Source organism: Borostomias antarcticus (assembly GCF_949987555.1).
Source record: "Borostomias antarcticus genome assembly, chromosome: 10".
NCBI classification, from domain to species: domain Eukaryota; kingdom Metazoa; phylum Chordata; class Actinopteri; order Stomiiformes; family Stomiidae; genus Borostomias; species Borostomias antarcticus.
The window spans coordinates 24,665,946-24,693,190 of record NC_140243.1 but is presented as its reverse complement, the minus strand read 5'-3'; the positions used below and the strand labels follow the sequence as shown (position 1 = coordinate 24,693,190).

Below are 27,245 nucleotides of genomic sequence, written 5' to 3'. Positions count from 1 at the left end.
GTTAGCACTTCAGACTTAGGGGCTGGGCAGCCTCTGACCTCCACCTCCACCAGACCTCCACCTCCACCTCTGACCAGCGCTCCACCTCCACCTCTGCGCTCCACCTCTGACCAGACCTCCACCTCTGACCAGCGCTCCACCTCTGACCAGACCTCCACCTCCACCTCTGACCAGACCTCCACCTCTGACCAGACCTCCACCTCCACCTCTGACCAGACCTCCACCTCCACCTCTGACCAGCGCTCCACCTCTGACCAGCGCTCCACCTCTGACCAGACCTCCACCTCCACCTCTGACCAGACCTCCACCTCCATCTCTGACCAAATGTTAACGGTACAGTCGAGCTCTTTGAGTGTGATCTTTACTAGCCTGCTTTGTCTTGTCAAAGGAAAGGAAGCTGAGCCGGAATCCACAGACGTCACCTACCGCGAGATCGAGGCATTGCGCGAGATCGGAATCAGTTAAACCTGGCTACACCCAGGTTCTGTGCAGAGAGGGTCTGTCTGGACGCTGTTACTGGGAGGTGGAATGGAGTGGTCACACTGTTGACATTGCAGTCTCGTATAAAATCATCAATAGAAAAGACAAAACCTATTTTGGTGGAAATAACAAGTCTTGGATGTTGCGGTGCTCTGGTGACGGTTACAGTTTCTACCATGATAAAGTTGAGACTAAAGTATCAGGCACTCGATCCTCTAAAATAGGAGTGTATCTGGATCACAAGGCAGGTTCTCTGTCCTTCAATGTCTCTGACACACTGACCCTCCTCCACAGAGTCCAGACCACATTCACCCAGCCACTCTATCCAGGGTTTCTGCCTTGGAATTGGGGTAGTAGTGCAGAGATTAGTAAACTGTGGTAGAGGAGTGATACCTTATTTCAGTCTATAGAATGAGGCTAGCCTTTCTTTGAGCATCTGAGAGCATTGGCGATTTTATAGGGGGGGCAGGGGGGGCTAGTGCCCCCCCTCATTGGACAGCCCAACTCTGCTCAGATTCTTTAAAAAAAAAAAAAAAAAAAAAAAAAAAAATTTTTTTTTTTTTACTAATTAACACAATTATTAAATACATAATTGTGGTTTGTACCAGTTTGTGTTAGATCATCATTAATTTTAAAAGTGTATTTATTACTTAAACTAGAGACGGGACGGCAGAACAGGTTGTTTTTTTTTCTCACGTCAAAATGTTGCCCCCCCTTCTCTCAGAGGGTAAAATCGCCTATGCCGCCATGATACAGCATGAATCAGCCGATTTATTCGATCGCGTGTGTATGTGTGATAGAGAGAGATTATACATCTATGGCAGATCATTTCAAGCAGACTGGAGGCTGATAGAGCACGATGTCACGTGAACATACCTGTTTAATCAGTCTGCACTATCAGTATTAATTGGCCTGGCAACCTGCCGCTTGAGCCAAGGCAAACACTTAGCTATTTGACAGTCTGAAGTTCAACACTGTCACTTGTTGTACAGTAACTGCAGGTTTTGAAACAGGAAATCCGGTTGTGCAGTTGTGTGCAGTTCCATGTCCTTCCTTGTTTTTCTGTAAAATGATCAAGATTATGCTCTTATGCCCCAATTTCTGCCCTGTTGCTATTTGTTGTTCTATAAATCTATATTGACTGGAATGTGTCTATCTTTGGGGGGATTGGGGGCTGTAACAAGACGTCTTTTTGCCACTGCTTTCTAAGAGGAGCTATGTTTATCAGTATACTGCACTGTAACTTTTATTCCTGTATTCTATTTGTCCTGCTTTTTGTTTAAATGTCTATAATGACTTGCTTTTTGTTTTAATGCTTTTAATTTGTCCTGCCTTTTGTTTTAAATGTCTATAATGTCTTGCTTTTTGTTTTAATGCTTTTAATGTCTCATGTAAAGCACCTTGAATTGCCCTGTGGCTGAAATGTGCTGTATAACTAAACTTGCCTTGCCTTGCCTTGCCTTGCCTTGCCTTGCCTTGCCTTGCCTTGCCTTGCCTTGCCTTGCCTTGCCTTGCCTTGCCTTGCCTTGCCTTGGGGTGATTGGAGGGCTTGATGTGTGAACTTCATTTTGTTATCGTGAGCGGCAGTATGTACTGCGCATGCTCCCGTGGGCGGGTACTTCACTGGCCACGGACTTTAAAGGCAGGGCTTGAGAAAGACTGTCCACCCCGTCGTCTCTTCACCTTGATCTTCAGGTTGACACGCTTCTGACGCAGAACCACAACAACGATGCTCCGAAGTGTGTTATCACGAACTGTGCCCAGGATCTCTGCGTTGTCGTCTTGTCAGTACTCGGCAGCCGCCATCCCAGCTCCGAACGCCCAGCCAGAAGTGATTTACAATAAGGTACGTAGCAGCGTCAAACTCGCATGTTAGTTGGTGCATGTCAGTGCATAGTAGCAACAGCATGCAAATGATGCTGCATGCAAGTTGTTATCCTGCAATAGCCTGACATCATACGTAGAACAATTGGTCAGAGATTCTCATTCTGTCTTACGAATCGAATTGGCTGTGCGCACTTGTTGACGACACATTCCACACTATGCGTCTAATTTGATTGTGTTAATTACATGCATGTGAACTGCGTTATCTCCACTCCACTTACGTAACTTTAGACAAACTAAAATATTTCTGATAGGTAGCCTACAGCAGATGCATTGTTGGATTGGAGAGTTGGGCGACCTGTCAATGGCAAGCAGCCTGCTTGACCACTTGTAATGGCTCACTCTTCTCTGGCAGCCAGGTCAACCTAGCCTCCTCGGGGGAGAGCCCTGTTTCTGTTTGCTTGGTTTCCGGTTTAGAGCCTGCTGGGATCCTGTCACACAAATGCCGAATCGAGCTGCCTAGTCTCGCCAGTCGCTACAAATTAGAATAAAACTTGGACATACCAAACGAAGTAGCCTATTCCAGAAGTTCTGGCCGCATCGCATCGTAGATTTATGGGTAGGCCTAGGCCAGTATCCGCATGGAAACCACACCTGCAAAGCAAATAGGCCCCAGGCTAAGTAAACCAGACTCATTGGGATCTTTATTTTTTTATTCAAAATTTTGTGTCGTTTATTCGTGACGCCCTCGGTGTGTAAAACCTTTTAGCTTGTTTATTGAGATTGAATAGCCTGTTCTACATACGACTTTGATCCTATTGTTGGAACATGGCGAGATCGAGTCTTGATCAAGTCTGTGATGATGACGATACAACTAGCCAATCAGATCTACTCTCTGCCTGCAGCTCTTCATCAACAACGAATGGCAGGACGCTGTGAGTGGGCGGGCCTTCCCGACCATCAATCCTTCCACAGGGGAGGTCATCTGCCAGGTGGCTGAGGCTGACAAGGTGAGACTGGAGGCTGGGACTGGTGCTGGAGACTAGAGGCCTGCTGGTCTCTGACTGGTGCTGGAGACTAGAGGCCTGCTGGTCTCTGACTAGGCTTGGGCCCCCTAGTAAGCTCTTCTCTTCTCCTGTCCTCCTCCCTCCCCTCCAGGCGGACGTGGACAAGGCTGTGAAGGCTGCCAGGGACGCATTCACATTTGGGTCTCCATGGAGACGGATGGATGCGTCGGACCGAGGACTGTTGCTGAGCCGCCTGGCAGACGCCATCGAGAGGGACTCCGCCTACCTAGCGGTGAGGCTGCCTCGTCCGCCATCACACAAACACGCCGTGTCCTCCTCCACACCACTCTCTGGGTCATCGAGGCACTGGCACATGGTGTTGTTGAAACAAAAGATGAGAAGATACCAGAACAATGTCTACTGTACTTTGTCTGATTTCTTTAGCTAGGGATTAAATTTGATCGAAAAACAAATTCCTTGGTGATCAGGATACTACACACTTCACTCTTATCTTATCAGTTGGAGTAGAGAGGTGTGTGTGTGTGTGTGTGTGTATTACTTTTGCTGAGTCAGAGGGTGTGTGCAGCTACTGACCTGTGCGGTCACAGTCTTTTAAAGCCCTGGTCATGTGATCTGCTTACACTGCAGAGCTGCTGTTAAAACAATGGAGATGGAATACTAACAGTACTGTAGCTACACCTCATGATCATAATGTGGTCCAACTGGATGTTTGTCATTGCTCTTTGCGTGTTGATAGTCACTCTGCCAGTCTTGGTGGGCAGTCTTTAGAGTGGCCTAGTAGAGATAAGAGCGATAGTGGTTATATACAGTAGTTGGTTTTTGACCCAGAGGAACTGTATTCATGCCCTCCAGTAACTGTTGTGCAATTCTTACTGCTGGGAATGTCCTGATTGGCTGGAGTTCTTGCATCACCACCATGACTTGACTGTGTTTTGTGTTGTCATAGGAATTGGAGACGCTGGACAACGGGAAGCCGTATGCCGTCTCATACAGCGTTGACGTGCCAATGGTGGTCAAATGCCTGAGGTCAGTCGAGAGAGAGAGAGAGAGAGAGAGAGAGAGAGAGAGAGAGAGAGAGAGAGAGAGAGAGAGAGAGAGAGAGAGAGAGAGAGAGAGAGAGAGAGAGAGAGAGAGAGAGAGAGAGAGAGAGAGAGAGAGAGAGAGAGAGAGAGAGAGAGAGAGAGAGAGGAGAGAGAGAGAGAGAGAGAGAGAGAGAGAGAGAGAGAGAGAGAGAGAGAGAGAGAGAGAGAGAGAGAGAGAGAGAGAGAGAGGGAATAGAAGAATGTCATTGATGCATTAAAGTACCAAAGCTTCTTATTACAGTATGTTAGTCCTTGTCCAGGAAACAAGTTCAGTCATCTTCCAGCAGTGCTGTTTACCTCCCACATAAGCTTTCCTGCGTCAGGAAGGTGCAGGTGCTAGAGAACTCGGAGTCTTGATGCGTGGTTTAATTGTGTGTGTGTGTGTGTGTAACCAGGTACTATGCTGGCTGGGCAGACAAGTGGGAGGGAAAGACCATTCCTATTGATGGAGACTTCTTCTGCTATACGCGTCACGAACCAATCGGAGTGTGTGGACAAATCATCCCGGTGAGTTGGGGGGAGTCAGGAGAGAGAGGAGGGGCGGGGTCAGGAGAGAGAGGAGGAGTGGGGGGGCGGGGTAAGGGCATATTTAGTACATTGTAGGGCATATTTAGTACATAACATATTACATACAATGTACATCTGAATATGCAGTATGATATACATATCATTTTCTCTACCTCTCACATACAGAACTAGAAAGTACATTTCCTGGAGAAAATGTGAAGTGAGTTACTGTAGTTGCTGCAGCTGGCAACTACCTATGGCTCCATCTCAAAAAGTATAAGCTTAGCTTAGATATTTACATCATGGGAATCCTGGGAACCAGCTGAACATTTAGAGATATAATATGGTCATAACTCAAACTATAAATTGCACAGCTTAGGTAATTACATTGTAATTATGACCATTACCATTACAATCAGCACAATTGTGTCAACTTTTCTGTGTATTATATAAGCTGTTAAAATTGTAGGAGTGCCAGCAGTTTACAAAATGTGTGAATATTTTCAAATCACCAAGCTACTGAAGCAATGTCAATGATACAAAAACTACTAAAAACTTAAATTACAAAACAAAAACAATAAATTATTTAAAATCTGAATGGATCCCCTAATCAGCTAAACATCATGAACTATTCGAATGAAGTTTCTTGCACAAAGTATGAAGTAGTTAAGGGCCCAAAATTTGATGATGATGATGATAATATTAATAATAATAATAATAATAAAGAAATAGTGGGAATATCATTAGTTGTGCTCATCTAATAACAGTCAACTCTGTTCAGTAGTGAGTCCTTTTGGCAACACCACATGGCTATGAACTGCAGCTGGAATGAGGGGCCTGGCTCTGGGCCCACCCTCTGGGAGGGGGAGGGGACAGAGAGAGGGCTGGGAGAGGGAGAAGGAAGGACAGACGCAGGGTCATATAAGGATACATAACCCTCCAAACTAGCCTACTTTGGAAACCGGGCACACCCAGCAGGCAAGGCTGTGGTGTGTATAAATAGATGGAGAGTGGATCGGTGTGTGATGAGCTTGTTTGTTTACGTGCACAAATGCATGGATGTGCTGGTGTACAGGCAGACAGGCACCTGTTTACACACCTTTGCCCCCCTCACCCAAACAGCTTCTCCTTTTTGGCTTCAACCATCAATCACAGACCACATAGGGGTTTGTGGGGGGGGGGGGGTTGGTTGGATTCGACTGATTATCATCCAAAGACATTCCTAGACTACAAGGTGGAAGCACAGTTCGCCAATATTATGAGATTATTTGAGCCATGCCGCTATGAATGCTCTTTAAATTTCACAGTACCTTGTCAACTGCTTTAGGTACCGTTGCTCCACTAAAGGTTAATAAGAGGTCAGCTGACTGAATCTACCCATGGTTGAATAATAGCATCTGAAAGAAAATGTAGGAAAACTAGGCTTACAGTTCACTGTAATATATACAAAGCCATGGCTGCCTGCAACAAAGCAACACACCTTGCAGGAAAGGATTACTTTTCCAAGATTATTACAGAGAATGCTGGAAACTTGAGAGTATTATTCTCTGCTATAGACCAGTAAATCAACACTGCCCCCCTCCTCCTCCGCACCAACATGTGAAGAACTGTAGTTCTTCAATAATAAAATAACATAAATTGGAGCCAGTATTACGTCTGATATAAACAGACTACAAACCCTGTAAAAACCAGGCCAGGTCCAGCCTGGCTTATGTGCGTGGCTGGCTTGTTTCTGTTCAGGACTGGTAGGACGGAAGCTAGTCATGCCACTGAAATAGCTGTGAATTGAAATGACATGAAATAATGTCTGATAAATAAAGATGGGTTTTGTCACCTGGACACATCAGTTCCAATGCTTCCAATGCTAATCCTGCACAATAAGAGCGGGATAGCCAGTTAGCTCATGGGCTCACAACAACTAGCAGCAGCGTCCATAACATTAATGGTAGCGGTCAGTGGCTAAAGCAGTTACGCTGATGATAACATAAAGTCATCCCCATCAGGAACCCCGGTCTCCTGGGTGGGAGTCCAATGCTCTCTATCTATTAACAAGGTGACGACAACCACATTTTTCCATCTTATAAACTTTAAAGTACGGCCATTTATAAATCAAACATAATGCAGAAAAATTCATGTTTTTATTTCAAGCCAACCCGATTATTGTATTGTATTTAGAGTTCATTTAGAGTTCATTTTTATGTCCTCCTTGTATACAAAGCCCTTAATGGGCGAGGAGCAAGCTACATTGCTAACTCCCTTGTCAACTACGTGCCTTCAAGAACACTGCGATCATCCACTGCTGGTTTACTAGAAGTTCCCAGCAACAGTCTGAAGATCAGGAGTGCAACCTTTGTCAATTATGGCCCAAAGTTATGAAACACAATACTTACTGTATCAGGGAATCCAGCTCGCTAAATGGTTTTAAAAGAAAGCTAAAAATGTATCTCTTCACTTTAGTTTTTAACTAGCTCCTTTTGCACTTGATACTTGAATTGTAATTTTCACACTGTATTTTACTTGATTTCATATCTTTCTTTTATTATGTTTATTGTTTTATCTTCCATCTTATTTTCCTGCATTTTGTTTATTTTATGTCTATTCTTATGTGAAGCACTCCATGCATGTACTGTACATTTCTCTGTTGTAAAGCAGAGAAAAGAGCTGCGCTGAGCTATTTATATGCAAGGTGCTACACAAATAATGTTTATTGTTATTATTATCACGTGTCCCACTCCTCTCTGTGCCTCCGCCCACGCCCCCTCCCTGTCTCACCCTCTCCCCTCCCTGTCTCACCCTCTCCCCTCCCTGTGGAACCCGCCCCTCCAGTGGAACTTCCCTCTGCTGATGCAGGCCTGGAAGCTTGGCCCCGCCCTAGCAACAGGCAACACCGTGGTGATGAAGGTTGCCGAGCAGACGCCCCTCACGGCCCTGTATGTAGCCAGCCTCATCAAGGAGGTGAGCGGTCCGACACACACACTTTCTCCCACACACACGCACACAGATATACAGAGCCTTGGCAAATATTCAGTCGTATCAACATGTGCATCTCCAGGTGGGCTTCCCGGCGGGCGTGGTCAACATCCTGCCAGGTATGGGTCCATCAGCAGGGGCGGCCATCGCAAGTCACATGGATGTGGACAAGCTGGCCTTCACTGGCTCCACTGAGGTACCCTCAGCTCTCACTCACTCACTCACTCACTCACTCACTCACTCACTCACTCACTCACTCTCTGACTCCACTGAGGTAGCTTCAGTCGTCTCACACAGACACACACACACTCTGGATCCACTGAAATAGGACAGGTAATGCTAAATCACTGCTCTTCTTGACCTGTCTTTCTACTTCTTTCCCTCTTTCTCTTCTCTATCCCTCCACCTGTCCATTTGATGTCTGTCTGTCCATTTCCTGTCCGTCTGTCAGGTGGGCCACCTGATCCAGCAAGCATCTGGAACCAGCAACCTGAAGAAGGTGACTCTGGAGCTGGGAGGGAAGAGCCCCAACATCATCATGTCTGATGCCAACAGTCAGTACTCCTGCTTCCGTGTGTGTGTGTGTGTGTGTGTGTGTGTGTTGTATTGCACTATGCTGTATTGTGTCTGTGTGAGATGGTACACTGCTCAAAGAAATTAAGGAGACACTTAAATCATCAATCATCATTGCGGATCTCGGTGAACAAAATATTCAAGTTGAAAGTCTTTATTGATTACATTGAGTAATTCGTCAAGAACAAAATGATGTAAGAATGGTCAATGGAAAACAAAATCATGAACCCATTGAGGGCTGGATGTGATGATTAAGACTGTGTGTCGACCAACGAGCTGTATGTAGCTGAACAGCTTAAGCTTACAGCTGCGTAGAGCGCACTAGAGCTGGAGTTTAGAGCTGGCTAGGCTACCGATGTTTTACAGCTACGTTAGCAACGAGTGTCGTGTTTTTGCAGACTGCAGATTAACTAGCCTGGTTAAGATAGCTAGCTAATGTTAGCTAGTGCTAACGTTTGCTGTCTCTGCAGTTTTGCCAAAAACCGACCACTGTCGTCATCAGAACAGCCTTTTACAGCCTGCGCTCTAGCCCAAAACATTCAACTTTTTTCAACTGCAAAAAAAGCTTAGAGCTCATGGCGCTATAGCGCTAAGAAGTGCTTGGAACACAGCTCTCGTCTCTATAGCGCCCTAGAGCTCATTACTGATTGTAAACTACGAGAAAACAGCGCCAGCTCTAATATACAACTTGTCGGTGGACACGCAACCTAAGTGTTCCCTTAATTTTTTGGAGCAGTGTATAATAATGTGTGTGTGTGTGCGTGTGTGTGCGTGTGTGTGCGTGTGTGTGCGTGTGTGCGCGCGTGTGTGTGCGTCCCTGCAGTGGCGGAGGCTGTGGAGCAGTCCCACTTCGCTCTGTTCTTCAACCAGGGCCAGTGCTGCTGCGCCGGCTCCAGGACCTACGTCCAGGACTCCATCTACGACGAGTTCATGGAGCGCAGCGTGGAGCGCGCCAAGAGCCGCGTGGTGGGAGACCCCTTCAACCTGCAGACCGAGCAGGGACCCCAGGTCTGGCACGCACGCGCGCACACAACAAACGCACGCACACAACAAACGCACGCACACAACAACATGTTTGACACTTGCGTTTTCTCTGTCTTTGACATATCTGTTGTCTTTGACAAAACACGCACTTCCTTCCCAGGTGGACGAGGAGCAGTTCCAGAAGATTCTGGGCTACATCAGCAGCGGCAAGAGGGAGGGCGCCAAGCTGATGTGCGGAGGGGGCGTGGCCGCAGACCGCGGCTACTTCATCCAGCCGACCATTTTCGGAGACGTCCAGGACAACATGACCATCGCCCGCGAGGAGGTATGGCGGTCCAGTTGTAGCGACTTCTAACCAAACAAAAGGGGTCGCTGAGAGGCTTAGGTAGACTCGTTGGTGTATGACTGGTTCAAAGATCCATATCCAGGCAGAAATAAAGTTGATGGTGTTTGTTTAACGAAAGACAAACTAAATGTCACTTATACAATCTCATGAGAAAACAAACAATAACGTGATGAAAGTAAACCAAACTAAAACGGGACAAAACGGTGACGGTCAACAGAAAATATCCCGAGCCGACTGACCCCCTCTCTCTGTCTACCTGTCCTAGTCCCTCCCCACAGTCATGGAGGTAAAACCACACCCCCACACAACAATTAAAGGACACTAATTAGACCAATTATTAGACAATAAGCAAAGGAAGCTATGTAGGCTTATAAACAAACAAAACAAACATAAACATACAAAACATACAAACGAAATAAACATTTATGACTCCTACACCAGTTTCACCTCTAATGCCGGGCTCTACGGCAACCGGGCCACATCTGGCTCTCCGAGCCGTCTCACTCCTCCTCCGCTGTGAGTGTCTCTGGTGTGGAGGACAGAGGACTCCCCCTCACTGTGGGGACGAGGTCGGGCCAGTCCAGCTGTGGATGTCCATTAAAACAAGTGGAGAGAATGAGACATCTGGATCAGGGGGGTTTTGTACTGTGACTATCTTGATGACATGGTGACATGTCTGACCTCTTTCCTGTCATGTCCTCTTCTGTCCCCCCCCCCCCGTGTGTGTGTGCGCTGTAGATCTTTGGGCCTGTGATGCAGATCCTGAAGTTTAAGACTCTGGAGGAGGTGGTGGATCGTGCCAACGACAGCAAATATGGCTTGGCCGCCGCCGTCTTCACCAAGGACATCGACAAGGCCCACTACATCTCCGCCGGCCTCCGCGCCGGCACAGTCTGGTAGGGCGTCACTGGCACTCGGCCTGGTAGCTCAGCCCTCGTAATGTCACAGTCTTTGGTCCTTGAAGAGGACCATTACTGTAAAGCCCAAATGTGACCTGCTAATGACGTCCGTCCGTCTGTCCGTCTGTCTGTCTGTCTCTCTCTCTCTCTCTCTCTCTCTCTCTCTCTCTCTCTCAGGATCAACTGCTATGATGTATTTGGAGCTCAGGCGCCGTTCGGAGGGTACAAGATGTCAGGGAACGGTCGTGAGCTGGGGGAGTACGGCCTGCACAACTACACCGAAGTCAAAACGGTAACATGACCCCTCATCGTGACCCCTACACTTGGGGCTCTGATTCGGTCACGCAAAACTAAGCTAAGCCAATAGGTAGGGATGCACCGATATGAAAACCTTGTCCGATACCGATAAGATATTAACATTGCTGTTATGGCCGATAACCGATATTAACCTCTGTCGATATGCTCTATATAAAAACAAGTTTCTATGATAATCAAATTTTATACATACTGAAAAACACATGTAAACACTGTCTCCATTTCCAAAACATTTGGAAAAGCTGATAAATCATAGATTTACCACATTGTTTCCTCTCAACAACAACACAACAGCAGCTAGACAGAAATAATGATCTGTTGTTCACATCTGCCCTGTTTTGCACATCAGACCGATACCGATATATTAAAAAATGACTAACATCGGCCGATACCGATATGATTGCCGATATATTGTGCATCCCTACCAATAGGCATTTAGGAATTTTTGTTTGCCTCAAACTAGGCGGGGCTGCTAGTGGGAGTGTCACAGGAGGCAAAATGTCATTCTTGCCATCATGGAGGAGGTGCAGGGAGGGAACAGTTCGGTTCCCTCAGTTCAGAGGGTGTGCGAAAATAAATGAATAGCCTACATTTAAATAAAACCTTCCTGGGAACGTTTGCATTGGGCGCTGTTATGATAAATACCAAATGAGCTTTCTAGCATGCAAAAGAGCTGTCATCAAAATTCAACTCACTCATGAAAATGTTCAATAATGAATCTAGACGTCTCAAAATTCAAGAGGGTGATTTATGCCGTTTGGGGAAAGAGGCGTAATAAGCTCTTTAATGACAAACTCTTATCTCCTATACGCCACCTGTCCAGAGCTTCACTCTGGCAGACAGTAGGTGAGGATAACTTTTTAAATATTAATCAATCATGTGCTGAGCCTGGGTAATTCGCGTTGCAAACCGCCTGTACATTTATGAAGTGGAAACCCTTGTGATTCACGTGGCACGATTACCCACAACTTGGGTGTACCTCAAGGAGACGGTTATCCATTAAAGTCATGGCTTACTACATCATACATGACCCTCTCTTTCCCCAGGTAGCATTCATTGAATCAGTATGGAGTGCGATCGTGATATTTGGATTGACTACAGTCCTCAGAAACCTTTTCTGCATCAGGTCTCGTTTGCAGACGTTGTCCAGTTAGCTAAACGTTGGCTTATAACCTACCCACTGATCGTTTGAGTTTTGTATTAAACGAAAAATGGAAGCCTGTAACTGATACATAAATAGCCAACGACTCAAAATGACAATTCAGATTCCTTTGTTACAAAATTCTTGGGTTCTGGCTCCTCAACCTCGTAGCGGCAACACAAGATGGTGACAGTAAGGAAGTATAATAGCTAGTAATAGTACTAAAAACACGGCATAATAGAAAGCTGTAGGGTGCTTAAGTGTATGGTGCAGATGTGTGTGTGTGTGTGTGTGTGTACAGTCTGAGTGACACGTGCAGGCAGGCCGCAGTCCGTTAGTGTATATTGTTGGTTGGTTGATTCTGGTTGCCTGATGGGGAAAAAATAGTCCCTTAGTCTACAGGTCCGGGCCTTGAGGCTGCGATATCGTTCGTCAGATGACAGCACTGATAACAGGCCATGGTTTGGGTGACTGCAGTCTTTGATGATCATGTGGGCTTTGCTGGCCCTCACTGTTGTATAGCTCCATGATGATACTTCATTCGCATAGGCTAAAAAACAAACATACCACCACATGTCTGTAGTCCTATAAACATTTACCACCTCATGTCTGTAGTCCTATAAACATATACCACCAAATGTCTGTAGTCCTATAAATGAAGTACTGACAGCCATGATGCACCTCTCCACTCCTCCCGAGCAACTTAAACATCTTGGAATTATTTGGCTCGGTAATTTGCGCTCTCATTTTTCGCCGTCATTTGCACACCTAGCAGATTTTTATACTGTCACACCTGATCCACTTGAGAAAGGCACACCTGTGCTACTTTATCCATTTATTCCACCCCTTCACTGGATGCGTCTCCAGTGACCAGCGTATATACTTTGGGCGAGCAAATTTGCTAAATTTGACAATGTCAAATGTCTGACTTTTGCTGACAGCCTTTGACGTTTAGCGTGACCAGAGTAGAGCCGTGTGTGTGTGTGTGGCGCTTTCCTTACCATCCATTTCCTCTCCTCCAGGTGACCATCAAGGTCCCTCAGAAGAACTCCTAAAGCCTGGCTCCCTGTGACCCCAACAGGAAGCTGAACACCAGACATCTGTAGTAGGAAACATTTCCCCAGTACTTCCCATCTGTTTCCTGCTGTTCTGACATGTTGAACCTTACTGCTAACTAAGCCTTGGTCCTTTCACCCCAAGCACAGGCTGAGTTTGGCTTCGTCAGGCCGTGAGCGAAACATGTTCTAAGAGCATCTAACAGCCTTCAGAATACTAGTGATTCCCCCGCCATGTTCGTCCTATTTTGATATACTACATCCAACATTAAGTGTATTTTTGTATACAGATGTGTGAACTGGTAATTTTGTCTAATAAATCCCCTTCCTGCTGTTACTGCCTCGGGAGCCTGTTTCTACTTGAGATTTGCATTTGTAATTTCTCTGCACTTTGAATGTCTCCATTGGTGTCACAATGAAAGATTCACAAATCTATAGTGGTAAAATGTTTTTATTGTACAAAGGGTATGATATTATGGTTATACAGAGGAACCACAGTACCACGCTAGTCTAGTAGTCTGGAGGGTGTAGATTTAAGTTAGAAATATGATTGGGCTACACTAGAAGGGAGGGCATACATATACTATATAGTATATATCTATACTATATAGCGACAGTGGGGCGTAGGTCTAAAGTCTACCTTGTCTGGAGGGTGTAGCTCTGTATAGCGCTTTGGAAGTAGGCGGCCGTGTTGCGTTCAGGTCGCAGGATGATGATGTAACACTTGGGCAGGAAGTAGCCCACCAGGATGCCATAGAGGCTGATGAGGATGGAGCAGGCGTTGATGCCCTGGTAGCGGCCCCTGCCGGCCAGGTTTAGGGTCAGCACCACGGTGCAGGCCAGGAAGAAGAGCAGCAGGCTGAAGGTGATGGACCGGCCCTCGTTGTAGTTCTTCGGCAGGTCAATCCCAACGTAGGCAAACAGGAAGCAGGCTACACTCAGCAGCGCCACCACCAGGACAACCAGGTAGAACACTGACTCTGTCCCAAAGCTGCATTCCAGCATCACCTCACTGTCCTGGTTTATTTGGATGGGGCGGGGACCCCCGACAGCCACCCAGAGGACACACAGGAGGAGGAGGGTGGCGGTGCAGGTCGTCACGACAACCCACTGCCCCCCGTAGCGCACCCAGGCGGCGTGCGCTCGTGGCAGCTTGGCGGCCATCTTGAAGATGCAGACGATCTGAAAGGAGCGCACGGCGAGGCACGAGAGCACGGCGCCGTAGCAGACGGCGAAGATCGGGTAGCGGAGCGAGCAGACCGCCGCGGAGGGCGGCCCCACATGGAACGCCACGCTGAGGGAGGACAGGCTCAGGCACGCCAGCATGAACACGCACATCCGGCCGCCGGCCGACCGCACCACCGGGCTGCTGCCGTGACGCAGGAACAGAGCCGCGATCGCCACGGAGATGAGCAGGACCGAGCCGGCGAATGACAGGAGGGCGGCGGACAGCGGCTCGGAGAAGCGTAGGAACGTCTGGGAACGCTTGGTACAGGAAGTGCTGTTGCTTCTCGCCCATTCATCCTCCTCGCAGGCCACACACTGGAAGGGGTCCTCTGGACACACACACACACACACACATATACCACAGGTTAACATAGCTGTAGTTTGGGTTTGTTGGGGAGGGCTACGAGGACATGAATGATGAAGTTGTTTAGTAGTTAGTTGTAAGTGGGTAGGAGTTGTTCGTGTTTATTAGGCCTACCAGTGCTGTTGACGTAGGTGCCATCGGGACAGACCTGACACTGGAAGCAGCAGGAGTGGAAGCCAGTCTGTACCTTCCTGGAGCCTGGTAGACACTTCCTGGAACACTGCAGCATGGGAGCCTGGAGGGAGGGAGGGATGGAGGGAGGGATGGTAGCACGCTAGGGAGTTTTGCACTGCCCAGCATTGAGATGACTGGGCTTTAGTTCACGAGCATGACAACTTTGCATAAATTAAAAGGTGAGGTGCACATTGTGGCCTCAAAATTTGAAAATCTGAAAGAAAAAAAAAAATCTTGCACATGATGTAGCAATGGGATGTTACACTAGATTATACACCGTGTTCATAGGGTGGAGCAGCCGAGTGGGTCAGGTGTAGTGGAGACCTCTACATGGTCATACCAATAATAGTCATATTCCAAAATATGATTTTGTATTTTTCTTACAGCCATGTAGCTGTTGTAAATATTTGGTTGTACCTTATTCCGTGTTACGTATGGTGGTACATGTAAGGTTATTTAGTTTGGTCCATGTGGGGTTGTGTGTCCCAGTGCACCTCCTCTTGTTCCTGCCTGCCCAACTAGCAAGGTATGCTGTAGTTCTGCTGCTCCACTCTTTAACGTGTTAATGATAAATTGTGTGTTGTATGAACACCACATAGACACACACACACACACACACACTGAACTCTGTCCTTTCTGCAATTCAGGAAGTGTCGTGATGTTGGTAAATGTTGCATGAATAGGCGCGTCACAGTGCTGGTGTGGGGGAAAGGTCGTGCAGGTTCATAGTCACACCTAGAGTGACGACTGGATACAGTAAACCTCTTGGCCCTTGGGTGAACTGTTTTTTTTTGTTGCTTCTGATAAATGTAGGGGTAGGATCCATGTCTATCCCCTCGCTGCTCTCTGTAAAGCGCATTGTGTTGCCTCTGTATGAAATGTGCTGTACAAATAAAGTTTGATTTGATTTGCTTACTGTCTTGGTACCGTCAAACCAGGTGATGGGAGCTGCATCGATGATGAAGTGCGGCGTTGGGTCAGTGAGGTAGGAGCCAATTATCTGAATGCACGGTGCTCCAGACATCCAATCCCAGTAGACGATGTTATACAAGGCGGGAGGATCTCCGTACTGGTCGAACTTGACGGTCACGTTGTCCAATTGGAATCTCACGTGCTTCAAGGCCTCAGTGACCTACGGATGACAGAAAGACAGGCAGAAAATAGACAGGCTGACAGACATGCAGGCAGACAGACAGGCAGAGAGGCAGGAAGACAGACGCAGGCGGACAGACAGGCAGATAGACACAGACAGAGGCAGGCAGACAGGAAGCCAGAGACAGACAGGCTGACCGGTAGGTTCGAATCAGGCGTTAGACGTCAGGGGTCAGAGGGCCTAGAGGTCGGTGTTACCATGGAGGGCTGTGCGGCGGCGTCGCTGGGGCAGCGGGCGTGGCTGCAGTTGAGAGCGGCGTGCAGGGCGTGGGCCACGGCGTGGACGGCGGAGTAGACGGCGAAGTTGAAGCTGGGGTCCTGTTTCGCCAGCGTCTCACCCTTGACCTCCCCGCAGTCGGGACACGCCTGGACACAGCTCAGCTCAGCCCCCCGCGGAGAGCAGGCCGATCCCCGCCGGCGTGAGAGCAGGAAGTCCTCCAGACCCTCGAGTTCCCCGCGGCCGCACAGCGCGACCCCCAGAACCGTGCCGGGCCTGGACCCCCTCAGCTCCAGCAGCAGGTCCCGGTTCATGGACCAGGTCTCGCTGGCGATCCACACCGTCCCGGTCATGCCGCGGCCCGCCGCCATCTGGAGGAAAGGAACCACAAACTCCACGTTGGCGAACACCACCACCACCCTGATGTTCAGCAGGGACAGCATGTTGAGGATGACCGGCGTCGTGGCGTGGTCGCTCGTTATCGTGTCGTAATAGGCCAAGCAGATGTTGGCTGCTCTGATCTCCTGCTGGAACACGCCCAGGGCGTCGCGGCTGTAGTCGTTGTCCCCTCCGATAAATGCCACCCAGTTCCAGTGGAAGGTCTGCAGCAGGCTGACGATGGCTTTCACCTGAGGAACAACACACTGCTGATGACCTAGCTTACCTGCAGCCCAAACCTCCCTACAATGTAGAAATATGGTAGCTGAAAACAACTATTTGGGCTGTTTTTTTTATTATTTTTTACAAGAAGAGATTATAGTAAGCCCAGTGCTAGAATGAAAACATGACAATGGGATTCTCCACTGAGTCTCTTGGTGATTCTAGACTTGGCTTTATCTGTGTCTGGGAAACTAGGCCAGGGTCTCTTTTTGTGTGTGGACAGTGTGTATGTTACAGAAGATGCTTTAACACTGGTTCTGAGCTCAGTAGCTGTAAAATAAATGATGTTAAACAAACAAACAAACAAACAAACAAATAAACAAAAATAATAATAATAATAATAATTTAAAAAAATAATAATAATAATAATAATAACACAAAAAATAAAAAATAAAATAAGAGACTGGACCTGGTTGATGTCGCTGGGGATGGTCCGGAAGAAGGAGGGGAAGCGGGCCTTATTGCTCAGCTGGACACTGGAGGCTCCATGGGTCACCTGGGGGAGAGACCGGCTTAGTGACAGTAGATAGTGACAGAACAGGAATGTGCCATCATATCTGCAGAGGTAACATGCGTCACGCTCATCAAACATTCATTATTACTGCCACTACGAGGCCCTCAGTTTATTTGACTGGTGCGCCATGATTTGATGCTGTGTTCATAATATACATCCAGGCAGTATTCCCAACAGCGCCCCCGTGTGGTCACACTGCGTCCCTACAGACTGGGTACCATAGGAATGAGTTGGGCCATGAAGAGAGGGGCCACGCTGAGGGTCTGACTGCTCCCAAACGGTCCCGTCACCGATATCACCCCTTCTGACAACAGGTCGAGCGCAGCGGAGAAGCTGAGCATGATGTGACAGTAGTCGAAGATTCTGTAGCCCAGCGTCACCCCCGGCAACAGGTGGGAGGAGTTGTTGATCTTCTCCACAGCAAAGCGCATCACCTGGATCTGCTGGTAGCTGGCCGTCGAGAAATGCAACCTGGGTAAGGGGAGAAAAAAAAAAAAAAGAAGTAATTATGTCAAATGAGTGTGTTGAATACAGACTGAAAAGCAGCACTTCAATCACCAAACAACATGGGGCCGCCTTCCTTGATCTAGAAAATGTGATGGTTCTGATTATCCAACAGGGGAAATGGCTCAAACTGGATGAGTAGCGTACCGGTACTGGCACTGCTGGTGCCTCAATACTGAATATCAAAATAAGTTAAAAAAAATATGTTATGGTAAATATTAGACGACAAATAAAGTCTATCCTGAGATGAGGTATTGCTCATTGGTATTTCACACAAGGAGATTTGTAACAGGATGTGATGCGTGTCTGTGTGTGAAGGTGTGGCTCACCTGTGACAGATCAGTGCTTCAGGTCTCCTGCTCTCCTGCATACGGGAGCCTGCGTGGATCTCATGCAGCTGGAACAGCCCCCCCAGCAGGTAGTCCCCCTCCAGGTTCAGCTCCGATAGCAGGCAGGACCCCCCCGGGGCCACCGACTGGGGCCACAACAACAACAACACCACCACCGCCGCCATTCGCCTCAGCTCTATAGTAACACTCAGTCCTATGGTGTCATATACTGATCAGGCTGACTGACGATCACAATCATCTGTTTTACATATCTGGTTTCTGTCCTTCAGGGTCCCACTAACATCCTGCCTCATCATTTTATGCAAATGACTATCGCCAAAACATGGTACCTACACACACCTACAAAAAAAGGAGTCTAAATAATGTTTCTTGGGATTGTTTAAAATGCACCCAGCTATAGAGAGCTAGATGGCCTGAAGGACCGCTATACCCAAGGTCCAAAGCACATGAGCGTCTCATCCCGTCTTTGTGCTTGCAGCTCTACCCTTTGCTCTAGTGCGGTTGTATACTTTATTTGCACATAGCTAATTTGCAATTGGTAGGAACTCTTCACCATGGACTTGCATTCAGTCTCTGTGTTCTCTCACAAACACATGCATGTAGGCAAGCTAACAAAGCTTCAGTGTTACATGGGAGAAATATCTTGAATTATATGAAAAATAAGTAAAGTTTAAGAGGTCATTAAAGTTTGTTTTATTTAAATTCATTAGGTTTTCAGTCATGGTATTCATCCCAGGAATCTTGTTCTGTAAAAAAGAATGAATAGTTATTTCTTTTGAAAAAATTTACAGAATGCAACACTGCATTCTAGTAGTACATTATTGATCCCCAGGCGGAAATTGTACCGTTATGGCATCAAAAGACAAAGTAACAAAATCTAGACTATAATACAAATTTACAACAGATATACAATATACAGAAATCCAAATGTACAAGAGTGCAAATAAACGAGTGTATAGTAGGTAACAGCTGAAATAACAACATACAACGGCTGAAAGAATTCTGAAGCAGCTTTCTGAAGCAGCTCCAGTTAACAGATAATCACCTCACTAGAAGAAGCACTCCAGAGTCTCACCAGCAAGAAGAATTCCTCCTGATCATTACATTAGTCATTTAGCAGACGCTTTTATCCAAAACGATTTACAATAAGTGCACTCACCGTTGGTAGTCAAGTGTACAGTACCTTGACGTGATCTGGTCATGGTCCTGGGTTAGGGTTTAAGGTCTTGTTTCAGGGCTCATCTGGTCATGGTCCTGGGTTAGGGTTTGAGGTCCTCATCTCGGGGGTCATCTCTCCACTCTGCAGGCTCCTGGCTCCCCTGCAGAAATACCAAGACCTCTGCCTCTAGGAGCTCCACGTCCACGTCCGCCCCTCCCCTGACAGAGGGCATCATCCTCAGGGCTCCCAGCCTCACTGAAGACTCCACTCGCTCAGCCGCCGTCTTCGCTGAAGGTACGGTCTCCGATACCACCGCCATCTTCCCTAGAGGTTCCCGCTTGGCCTTCCCGGTCTTCTCTCTGTCACTAGCGTTCGCCCGAGGTGTGTCTGGAGATACTGGGGTTGTCATGGTGACGGCAGAGCTCCCCCCACCCTCCTCAGTTCTGTTCCCTGACCTCACCTCCGCTCCCTTTGACCCCGCCCCCTCAGGTAGCACAGCCTCGGGGGTGTGTTCCAGAGCTGCAGTCGTGGTCACCTGACCAGTACTCTTCTCTCCAGCCGCCACCACCACCTCTTCCTTCTTCTCCTTCTCCTCCTCCTCTGACCTCCTTGCTCCTAGGTGTACCTTCTCCCCAGTCTGGTTACCCCTGGACTCGTGCCGCTTCAGCTCCTCCTCCTTCTTATGCCCCTCCTCCTCCTCCTCCTTATGCCCCTCCTCCTCCTCCTTCTTATGCCCCTCCTCCTCCTCCTCCTTATGCCCCTCCTTCTTATGTCCCTCCTCCTCCTCCTTCTTATGCCCCTCCTCCTCCTCCTCCTTATGCCCCTCCTCCTCCTCCTCCTTATGCCCCTCCTCCTCCTCCTCCTTCTTATGCCCCTCCTCCTCCTCCTCCCCGGCGGAGCCCTCAGCGTTCACCTCCCCTTCCTCCACCCCGTCTTTACTAGGAGGAACTATCAGAGCTTTAAACATCACTACCTCTCCTTCCTTCATCCCGTCCTTACTAGCAGGAACTTTCAGAGCTTTAAACATCACCACCTCCCCTTCCTCCTCTTCCTCCTCCTCCACCCTCGTTCTCTCGTCCACGTCCCCCCGGGCCTCCTCAGCCTGGAAGGACACCATCCTCCCCCTCTGCTTCCTCCCCCTGTCTCCCCCGGACACAGTGTCGACGAGCGTCCACCCGGAGCTGCTCACTAGGCTCCGAACAGCAGTAGACATGGAGGTCGGCCCTGAGAACACAGAGCAGAGAGAAGACCGACGGTGTCATCCGAGCTCAGAGGGGTGTGCGTCGTCCATCAGTGCGTTAGCTGTGCGTTACGCATCTAGAACTCACAGAGCTCGTCCATCTCACACTTGGAGTCACAGCAGGAACAAACAGAGGGCGAGGCCTCCAGCTCTGTCCACCTGCAAGGCCAACGATAAGATAATAAGCCCAGAACCAAATCACAGATAACCCTGCATGGTCATTTGGACTTTCTTCCATGAAGGGAGAAGATTTAGTGCTGATGATGGCGGTTGCTAAGCTTGTTGTGGAAGGTTTACCTGTCCTCTGGGGTGCTGAACGTGCAGGACTTGGCGCTGGCCTTGGGGACAGAGCTCGCTACAATCATGGTGCAGTGCAGGAAGAGATGCTGAGGAAGACGGAGACACTTAAAAGACACCAGAGCTGAATCTAAAGAGCCTTTCTACCATGTCTCCTCCCCAAAACTCATTGGCAAGGAAGGACAGATGAAAGAAAGTTCCCCTCTTCTCCTCCAGGGTGTTTTGAGGAGGAGGTGTGAAGAAACAAGAAAACACATAAAGGAAGCTTCCTGTGTGAGATGGACACTTCCTGTGTGAGATGGGGAGACCTAACCTCGACATCGACGGAGGGGAAGAGGAAGGCGTCAATTGAGAAACGCAGGAAGCTCCCTTCTCTGGAGTAGAACTGCGATAGACTGCCTTCTCTCTTACTGTCCAACATACACCTGGAACACACGTCATCACATACAAGCATGCAAAGCATCATTTCACACACAGCCTACATCCACCACACGGTATGAAACGTGTGTGTGTGTGTGTGTGTTGTATTACCCGTAGTTGTGAATGACGTCCAGCCTGGGTAGGGAGTTGGGGTCTGGGGAGGGTGTGACAAAGCAGCTGTCTATGTAGAGTCTCTCCTCTGTGGACAGAACAGTGGCGGAGGCCTGGAAGAACATGGGCTCTCCCAGCTCGAAGTTATCCTCCGACGCAGACTCCTCCCACTGGGCTGGGGAAGACCATCCGCACACTATGATTACAACAATTGCTGTCGCTTTGGGAAAAGGTCTCCAAATGCTTTATCGTGGCAATAAAGCTCGTTGATTTGAACACATTTGAGCGACATACCATGAGGATACCATGATAGCACTCAACTAGCCTTGCCATCTCTGGTGGCTTGTGAAGCCAACAATACACCAAGCTTACCATTGCAGGCAATGAGATTGAAGATGCGTTTGCTCTTCACATTCTTGATTAAGGTTCTCTCGAGGACCTGGGGCTGGTAGCCCACCTTGTAGGAGTAATGGAACCTGGGGTAACACAGGGTTACAGGTAATACAGAGAGGAACACATGGTTACAGGTAAGAGAGAGGGACACATGGTTACAGGTAAGAGAGAGGGACACATGGTTACAGGTAAGAGAGAGGGACACATGGTTACAGGTAAGAGAGAGGGACACATGGTTACAGGTAAGAGAGAGGGACACATGGTTACAGGTAAGAGAGAGGGACACATGGTTACAGGTAAGAGAGAGGGACACATGGTTACAGGTAATGTATACAGAGGGGAACACAGGTAATGCATCGCCTACAGTGAGTCTGTGAAGACTTATGAACACACAGTAGAAGGGGAAGCCTGCCTGTTATAGAGGCAGTGGATGGGCAGGTTGAGCGGCACAGCTCTGATGACAGTTCCCTGGGGCTGCGGGGAGTACCAGAGGGAGTTGGAGTAGACCAGCTGGCCGCCCTGCATCTATAGGGATGGTGAGGAAAAACAAGAATACGTTGGTGTGTCCTCATGACTGAGTCAGTCAGTCTGACACCTCAGACGCCACACCTCCATACCCTTTGACTGCTGCCGCAGGCGTCCAGGTCATAGTGAAAGTATAAGAACTGCGGAGTGACTCTTGCAGCGGGGCAAGTTCCCAGGACGAGCAAGGACGGCCGACACCGGAACCCGAGCTGGTACCTGTCCACGCGAACAGAGATCTTGTTGTGGCCGCACCACACCTCCACGCCGCGGTTGTTGCGCGCGGTATTGATGTCGTTGAGCACTGGACTGTGTGGCGGGAACAACACTTTGGACAAAACAGCGGGGACTTGTCTTCCCTCGGCCACCGGTCGGAACAAGCCTGGATCCACTAAGGGACCTGGGGCGTGCTGGAACATGGGGAGGTTGAGGTATGGGATTTGTTTGGACCGCGATGTACCGTGGGCATCATCCCGCCCTATCCTTGGCCCGTGGGGGTACTGCACAGGAAACTGAAAGGATTGATGCATTCGATCACTCAAGTCGTCGGTAATAACGTTGGCATTAACGTACACTGGAGTGGACGCAAGATCATCAGAAATCCACACAAACACACAAAAACACAACACGACACGTGCCATGTTCAAAACCACCGAGAAAATACAACAGTTGTGAAGCGCGAGCAGCGGACAAGTAATGAAAAACCAAACCCGAGCGTGCAACCAGCTGACCAATCAATATGTGCGTAATTACGCACACCTGGTGCTGACGCGAATTTGGCACAAGCGCTAAAGTCTCTACGATTTAAAGCTTTCACGTAAGGAAGAGAAGGACGTACACTTTGTAGGACCGCATTAATGCTTTAATGGCGTATAGCACATTTTCAATACTTGCCTATCCTCGGTATTCTTCAGAGGCGCAAAGGTGTCGGTCTTGCCCCAATATCCCCACCGCAGTATCAGCTCAACTTATAAGAAATAAGATTGTCCATCAATTGTCACACGCTGGCGTTTTATCGGTAGCCATAACTCAGTTGATCCCATTTATTTAATAGGTTCATGTTGGTATTGTATAGGTTCGTCCTCAGTCGTAGGATTATCAATGTTTGCTACAGTTTTGTGTATACAGTGGGTATGACTAATAGTTGCTTTGATTTAGCTCGATCTGTGAGCTACTCCTTAATAGGTTTATGTGTTTAGTTGATTCAAACAAAATGCAAACATTTAGAAAAGAACTCACAAATGTGGTCATACTAATCAGCAAGGACTATTCAATTAATCCTTCTTTTTCATTAGGTGTAGCCCTTGACCATTGAAGTGTGCTGTTCACAATACAATTTCTTCACAAACCATAACCATATGGAAGCCTGTAGGCCTTCTACTCTCCACCTCCCGCCCAAACCGAGGGCTACCCCAGCTTCTCTGCCAGTGTGTGACGTGGTTCTGTGCTTAAGGGGCCAGACGCAGACTAAAGCCTAGTCGAAAATTAAAAATCCCTTTCAATGACAAGTCTCTACTGACATGTTTTGAGTCCAGGACTAGGTTTTATATGTGACCAGGAAAGCACATCTGGAGCACCTCTCCCTCCCTCCCTCCCTAGCGGTCCTGTCCCACCCAGATCTCCTGACAAGACCAACCCAGAGAACTCTTTCTATAGACCCAGACAAGACCCTATAGCTATTCAGGTTCAGTGAGAGCATAATGCGAGACACAATCTACCAAAGGAGACTACTCTTCATTTGACTGGTGGTGGCGACAATCGAGTAGAAATAACACAAAAGAACTGAGTAGAACGAACATGACCACAATGGCGTCCTTCTCTTCCAGTCAGTAATAGGGACTTGCATGGGAACTAGATATGGATGATGATACACCGTCACCAGGCATGGATGATGATACACCTTCACCAGGCAGGGATGATGATACACCTTCACCAGGCAGGGATGATGATACACCTTCAGCAGGCAGGGATGATGATACACCTTCAGCAGGCAGGGATGATGATACACCTTCACCAGGCAGGGATGATGATACACCTTCACCAGGCAGGGATGATGATACACCTTCACCAAGCTATTTTATCCGTTAGCCACCAGTGAACAGTGCACTGGACACAGCCTGTGCAAGACATGTTTCCAATATCAGGTCTCTTGATGGGATTTAATTTAAGTACAATAACAACCATACAAGGCATACGCGTGGCCCCTGGGGAACGGAAGGAACCCCAGCCTGGTCAAGGTTGGAGACTTTTTTGGGATTGGTAACAGCACGTCACACATTGCCAAACCAGCTCTCACCAATCCAGTCATGATATGCCGTCACAGATGACTTCAAGGAGGGCGAAAGATGTTAAAATATATAAGCTACTTCATCACTGCCTGGTTTATACAGATACAGGCGTTACACAGACAGGGGTCCAATGACAGGACACCACCATAGGTACCAGCATAAACTCTGACCAGGCACAAAGAAGAGATTCTGTAACAGGAGGTCAAACGCAAATCTCAGATTCATTGTTTCCTGTGTGCCATGTCGGTGTCTGACCTCTGACCTACGCTGTGTGCCTGGATGGCTTGGGGGTCCGGGGTGTGTTCCTCTGTGGGGTGAATGATGAAAAAAGCAGAAAGCTGTGATTTGCCTTTGACCTTGGTGTGCAAAAGTATACTCTTTATTCTTATATATCCAACTTTATTCTGACCCCACCTCCCCTCCCAGTCCCACCCCTCCCCTCCCAGTAGCAGTCTGACCAGGGGTCAAAGTTCACCGCCACCAGTCCTGTTTCTGTTACATCATCAGACAGCGCCCAGCTCCCCTATAGGAAGAAGGCAACCAAACAAAAAACAGCAGAAAACAGGTTCATTTTTTCTTGTTTTTTCTTGTTAAATAGTAATAAATACATGAGATGCAGTGGTTTATTTTTCCTTTTTTTCTGAAGCAGGAGGGTTAAAAAGTTTATTCATTTTTATTTATTTATTCATCTGTCTGTTTTCTTTAGCAGCAATCCGAACATGGTTGAGAGTGGAGATAGCAGCCGAGAGAGAAGTAGTTCACTTGTTGACTTGATGGCAAACAGCACTCACAGAGTGTCGTGAAGGAGGGAGGGGGAGGAAAAAGACAGGAGAGAAAGAAAGAAAGAAGTCAGAGTCCGGGTGGCGGTGCAGGGCGAGGGAGGGCATGAGGGCTTCCCTTCAGAAGAGTCCTCCTCCCTCCCGTCCTCCACTCCTCCCTTCTTCCTTCCAACAGAACGCTGCGGGAGCAGAGAGCGACAGAGCCAGACGGAGAGACAGAGGGGGGGAAGTGAGCCGTGAGAGAGGGGAGCGACATTTGGCTTAGCATATCCAGACTTCATCCAACCCAAAAGTCCTGTTACGTCTCTGTAGTTTACTGTTCAAAACAAAAGAGAGTAAGAAAAGAGAGAGAGAGAAGAAGAAGGAGGATGGTGAAAGAGTCTGGGGAGATGGTGAAGTAGAAGGCAGACTATTTAAACAAACAACAGGGAAGCATTTTGGTTTTCCTTCTGGCAACGTGTTGCGTTGTTCTCCTCCCTCCGTGGGTGTTGAGAGTGTGTCCCCCTCTCCTCCAGGGTCTCAGTGTCCCCCGGCTCCAGGCCTCAGCTGAGCTGGGCTCCAGGGTCCCTCTCAGAGTCTCAGATATAGAAGCCAGTGTGTCAAGCCAGAGAAGGTTGGAAACATAAAAAAACAATGTAACAAAAGTATGTTTGTGTCGGTGTGTGTTTGTGTGTGTGTTTGTGTGTGTGCTGGGGGAGTGAGATCTACTGAACTGAAAACCCAGACTCCAGTTTGTTTACTTGTTGTGTTGTTGTCTTCTATGTCTCTCAGCGAATAAAAAAACAAACCTGAATAAATAAAATGAAAAAATAAAATGAATAAATATACCCAGAACAAAAATACCCACTTCTCAATTTAGCTCTCTTCAGCTCTCCCACTTTACCTCCTCATGTAGTGATTTTTAATAAATTAAAAATTTACAATTAAACCTAGACTTCAGAAATCAAAAACAAACAAAATTGAAAATAAAAAAATCATTTAGAAAATAGCGCAAGTGTTTTCTCTCTGTTGCCTTCGTCCTCTCTCCCTCCTCAGTCTCCACCTTCAACGTCTCCAACATCAATCCACAACAACACTAATCTCGCTGCAAACCTCACATAAAATCAAATAATAATAGAATAATAACAATAATAATAAAAACAAACTTGTCTGAAACTTTCGATTCCCAACTACGCTCACTCTGTTCCTTTCCTTCAACATAAGAAAAACAAAGAAACTGGAAAAAAAGGATAAAATGATGTCAGATCCGTCTCTCTCTCACCTCCCTCGACCTTCTCCCATGCAAAACAAAACTAACCCTCGGATATCTCACAAGTTTGTCTCTGTAACTCTGTGTGTGTGTGTGTGGCCGTGTGTGTTACAAACTCGAGTGTGTGTGTGAGACGTGTATGCGTGTTGTTGTAATAGTTATGTTGTTGTCGTTAAAATCGTATGGCTTTTGGAATTTGTTCAACATTTATCAAGAGTTGGCAGGGTTCTGCCCCCCGCCCCCCCCGCTGCCACACACGCTCATCATGGCCGACTCGTCAGAGTCTGGCCGGCCCCCGCCCCCGCCGCCTCGTGCCGTGGGGGGGTTGTTATTGTTGTTGCCCGGGTAACAGGGGGGGATGTAGCCCAGGCTGGAGGCAGCCATGCTGTCCTGAGAGGCGGTGGGGGGGGCGGGGGCCGGG

General features: G+C 47.9%; 3 protein-coding genes across 3 annotated transcripts in view; 1 reads left to right on the top strand and 2 right to left on the bottom strand.

Annotated features, from left to right (window-relative positions):
• The first annotated feature begins 2,105 nt into the window (after nucleotides 1-2,105).
• Nucleotides 2,106-13,538, top strand: LOC311313603 (aldehyde dehydrogenase, mitochondrial-like). Its single transcript, XM_084443770.1, has 13 exons — nucleotides 2,106-2,326; nucleotides 3,210-3,314; nucleotides 3,463-3,603; nucleotides 4,279-4,358; nucleotides 4,810-4,921; nucleotides 7,748-7,876; nucleotides 7,974-8,087; nucleotides 8,343-8,445; nucleotides 9,288-9,472; nucleotides 9,609-9,773; nucleotides 10,533-10,690; nucleotides 10,871-10,985; nucleotides 13,172-13,538. Exons 1-13 carry the CDS (start codon nucleotides 2,210-2,212, stop codon nucleotides 13,202-13,204), a joined length of 1,557 nt encoding a protein of 518 aa, XP_084299896.1. The 5' UTR covers nucleotides 2,106-2,209; the 3' UTR covers nucleotides 13,205-13,538.
• A 302-nt stretch (nucleotides 13,539-13,840) lies between these two features.
• On the bottom strand, nucleotides 13,841-18,530 carry LOC311314329 (taste receptor type 1 member 1-like; the record flags this gene model as incomplete). Its single annotated transcript, XM_084444667.1, has 7 exons — nucleotides 13,841-14,760; nucleotides 14,910-15,030; nucleotides 15,886-16,101; nucleotides 16,320-16,967; nucleotides 17,408-17,494; nucleotides 17,731-17,983; nucleotides 18,346-18,530. 7 exons carry the CDS (start codon nucleotides 18,528-18,530, stop codon nucleotides 13,841-13,843), a joined length of 2,430 nt encoding a protein of 809 aa, XP_084300793.1.
• Nucleotides 18,531-25,455: 6,925 nt separating this feature from the next.
• dyrk1b (dual-specificity tyrosine-(Y)-phosphorylation regulated kinase 1B) overlaps nucleotides 25,456-27,245 on the bottom strand; it is a 23,290-nt gene continuing 21,500 nt past the window's right edge. The window contains exon 11 of the mRNA XM_084443766.1: nucleotides 25,456-27,245. This exon is cut by the window's right edge and continues 425 nt beyond it. Coding sequence (XP_084299892.1) covers nucleotides 27,035-27,245 — 211 coding nt within the window. The 3' untranslated portion in view covers nucleotides 25,456-27,034.

What these genes read in the sequence shown, in the direction of transcription:
- LOC311313603 (XM_084443770.1), top strand. Translation starts at nt 2,210, where the DNA reads ATGCTCCGAAGTGTGTTATCACGAACTGTGCCCAGGATCTCTGCGTTG. An exon ending in CCTTCACTGGCTCCACTGAG is followed by an intron (nt 8,088 to 8,342) that starts GTACCCTCAGCT and finishes TCCGTCTGTCAG; the next exon opens with GTGGGCCACCTGATCCAGCA. An exon ending in AGACCGAGCAGGGACCCCAG is followed by an intron (nt 9,473 to 9,608) that starts GTCTGGCACGCA and finishes CTTCCTTCCCAG; the next exon opens with GTGGACGAGGAGCAGTTCCA.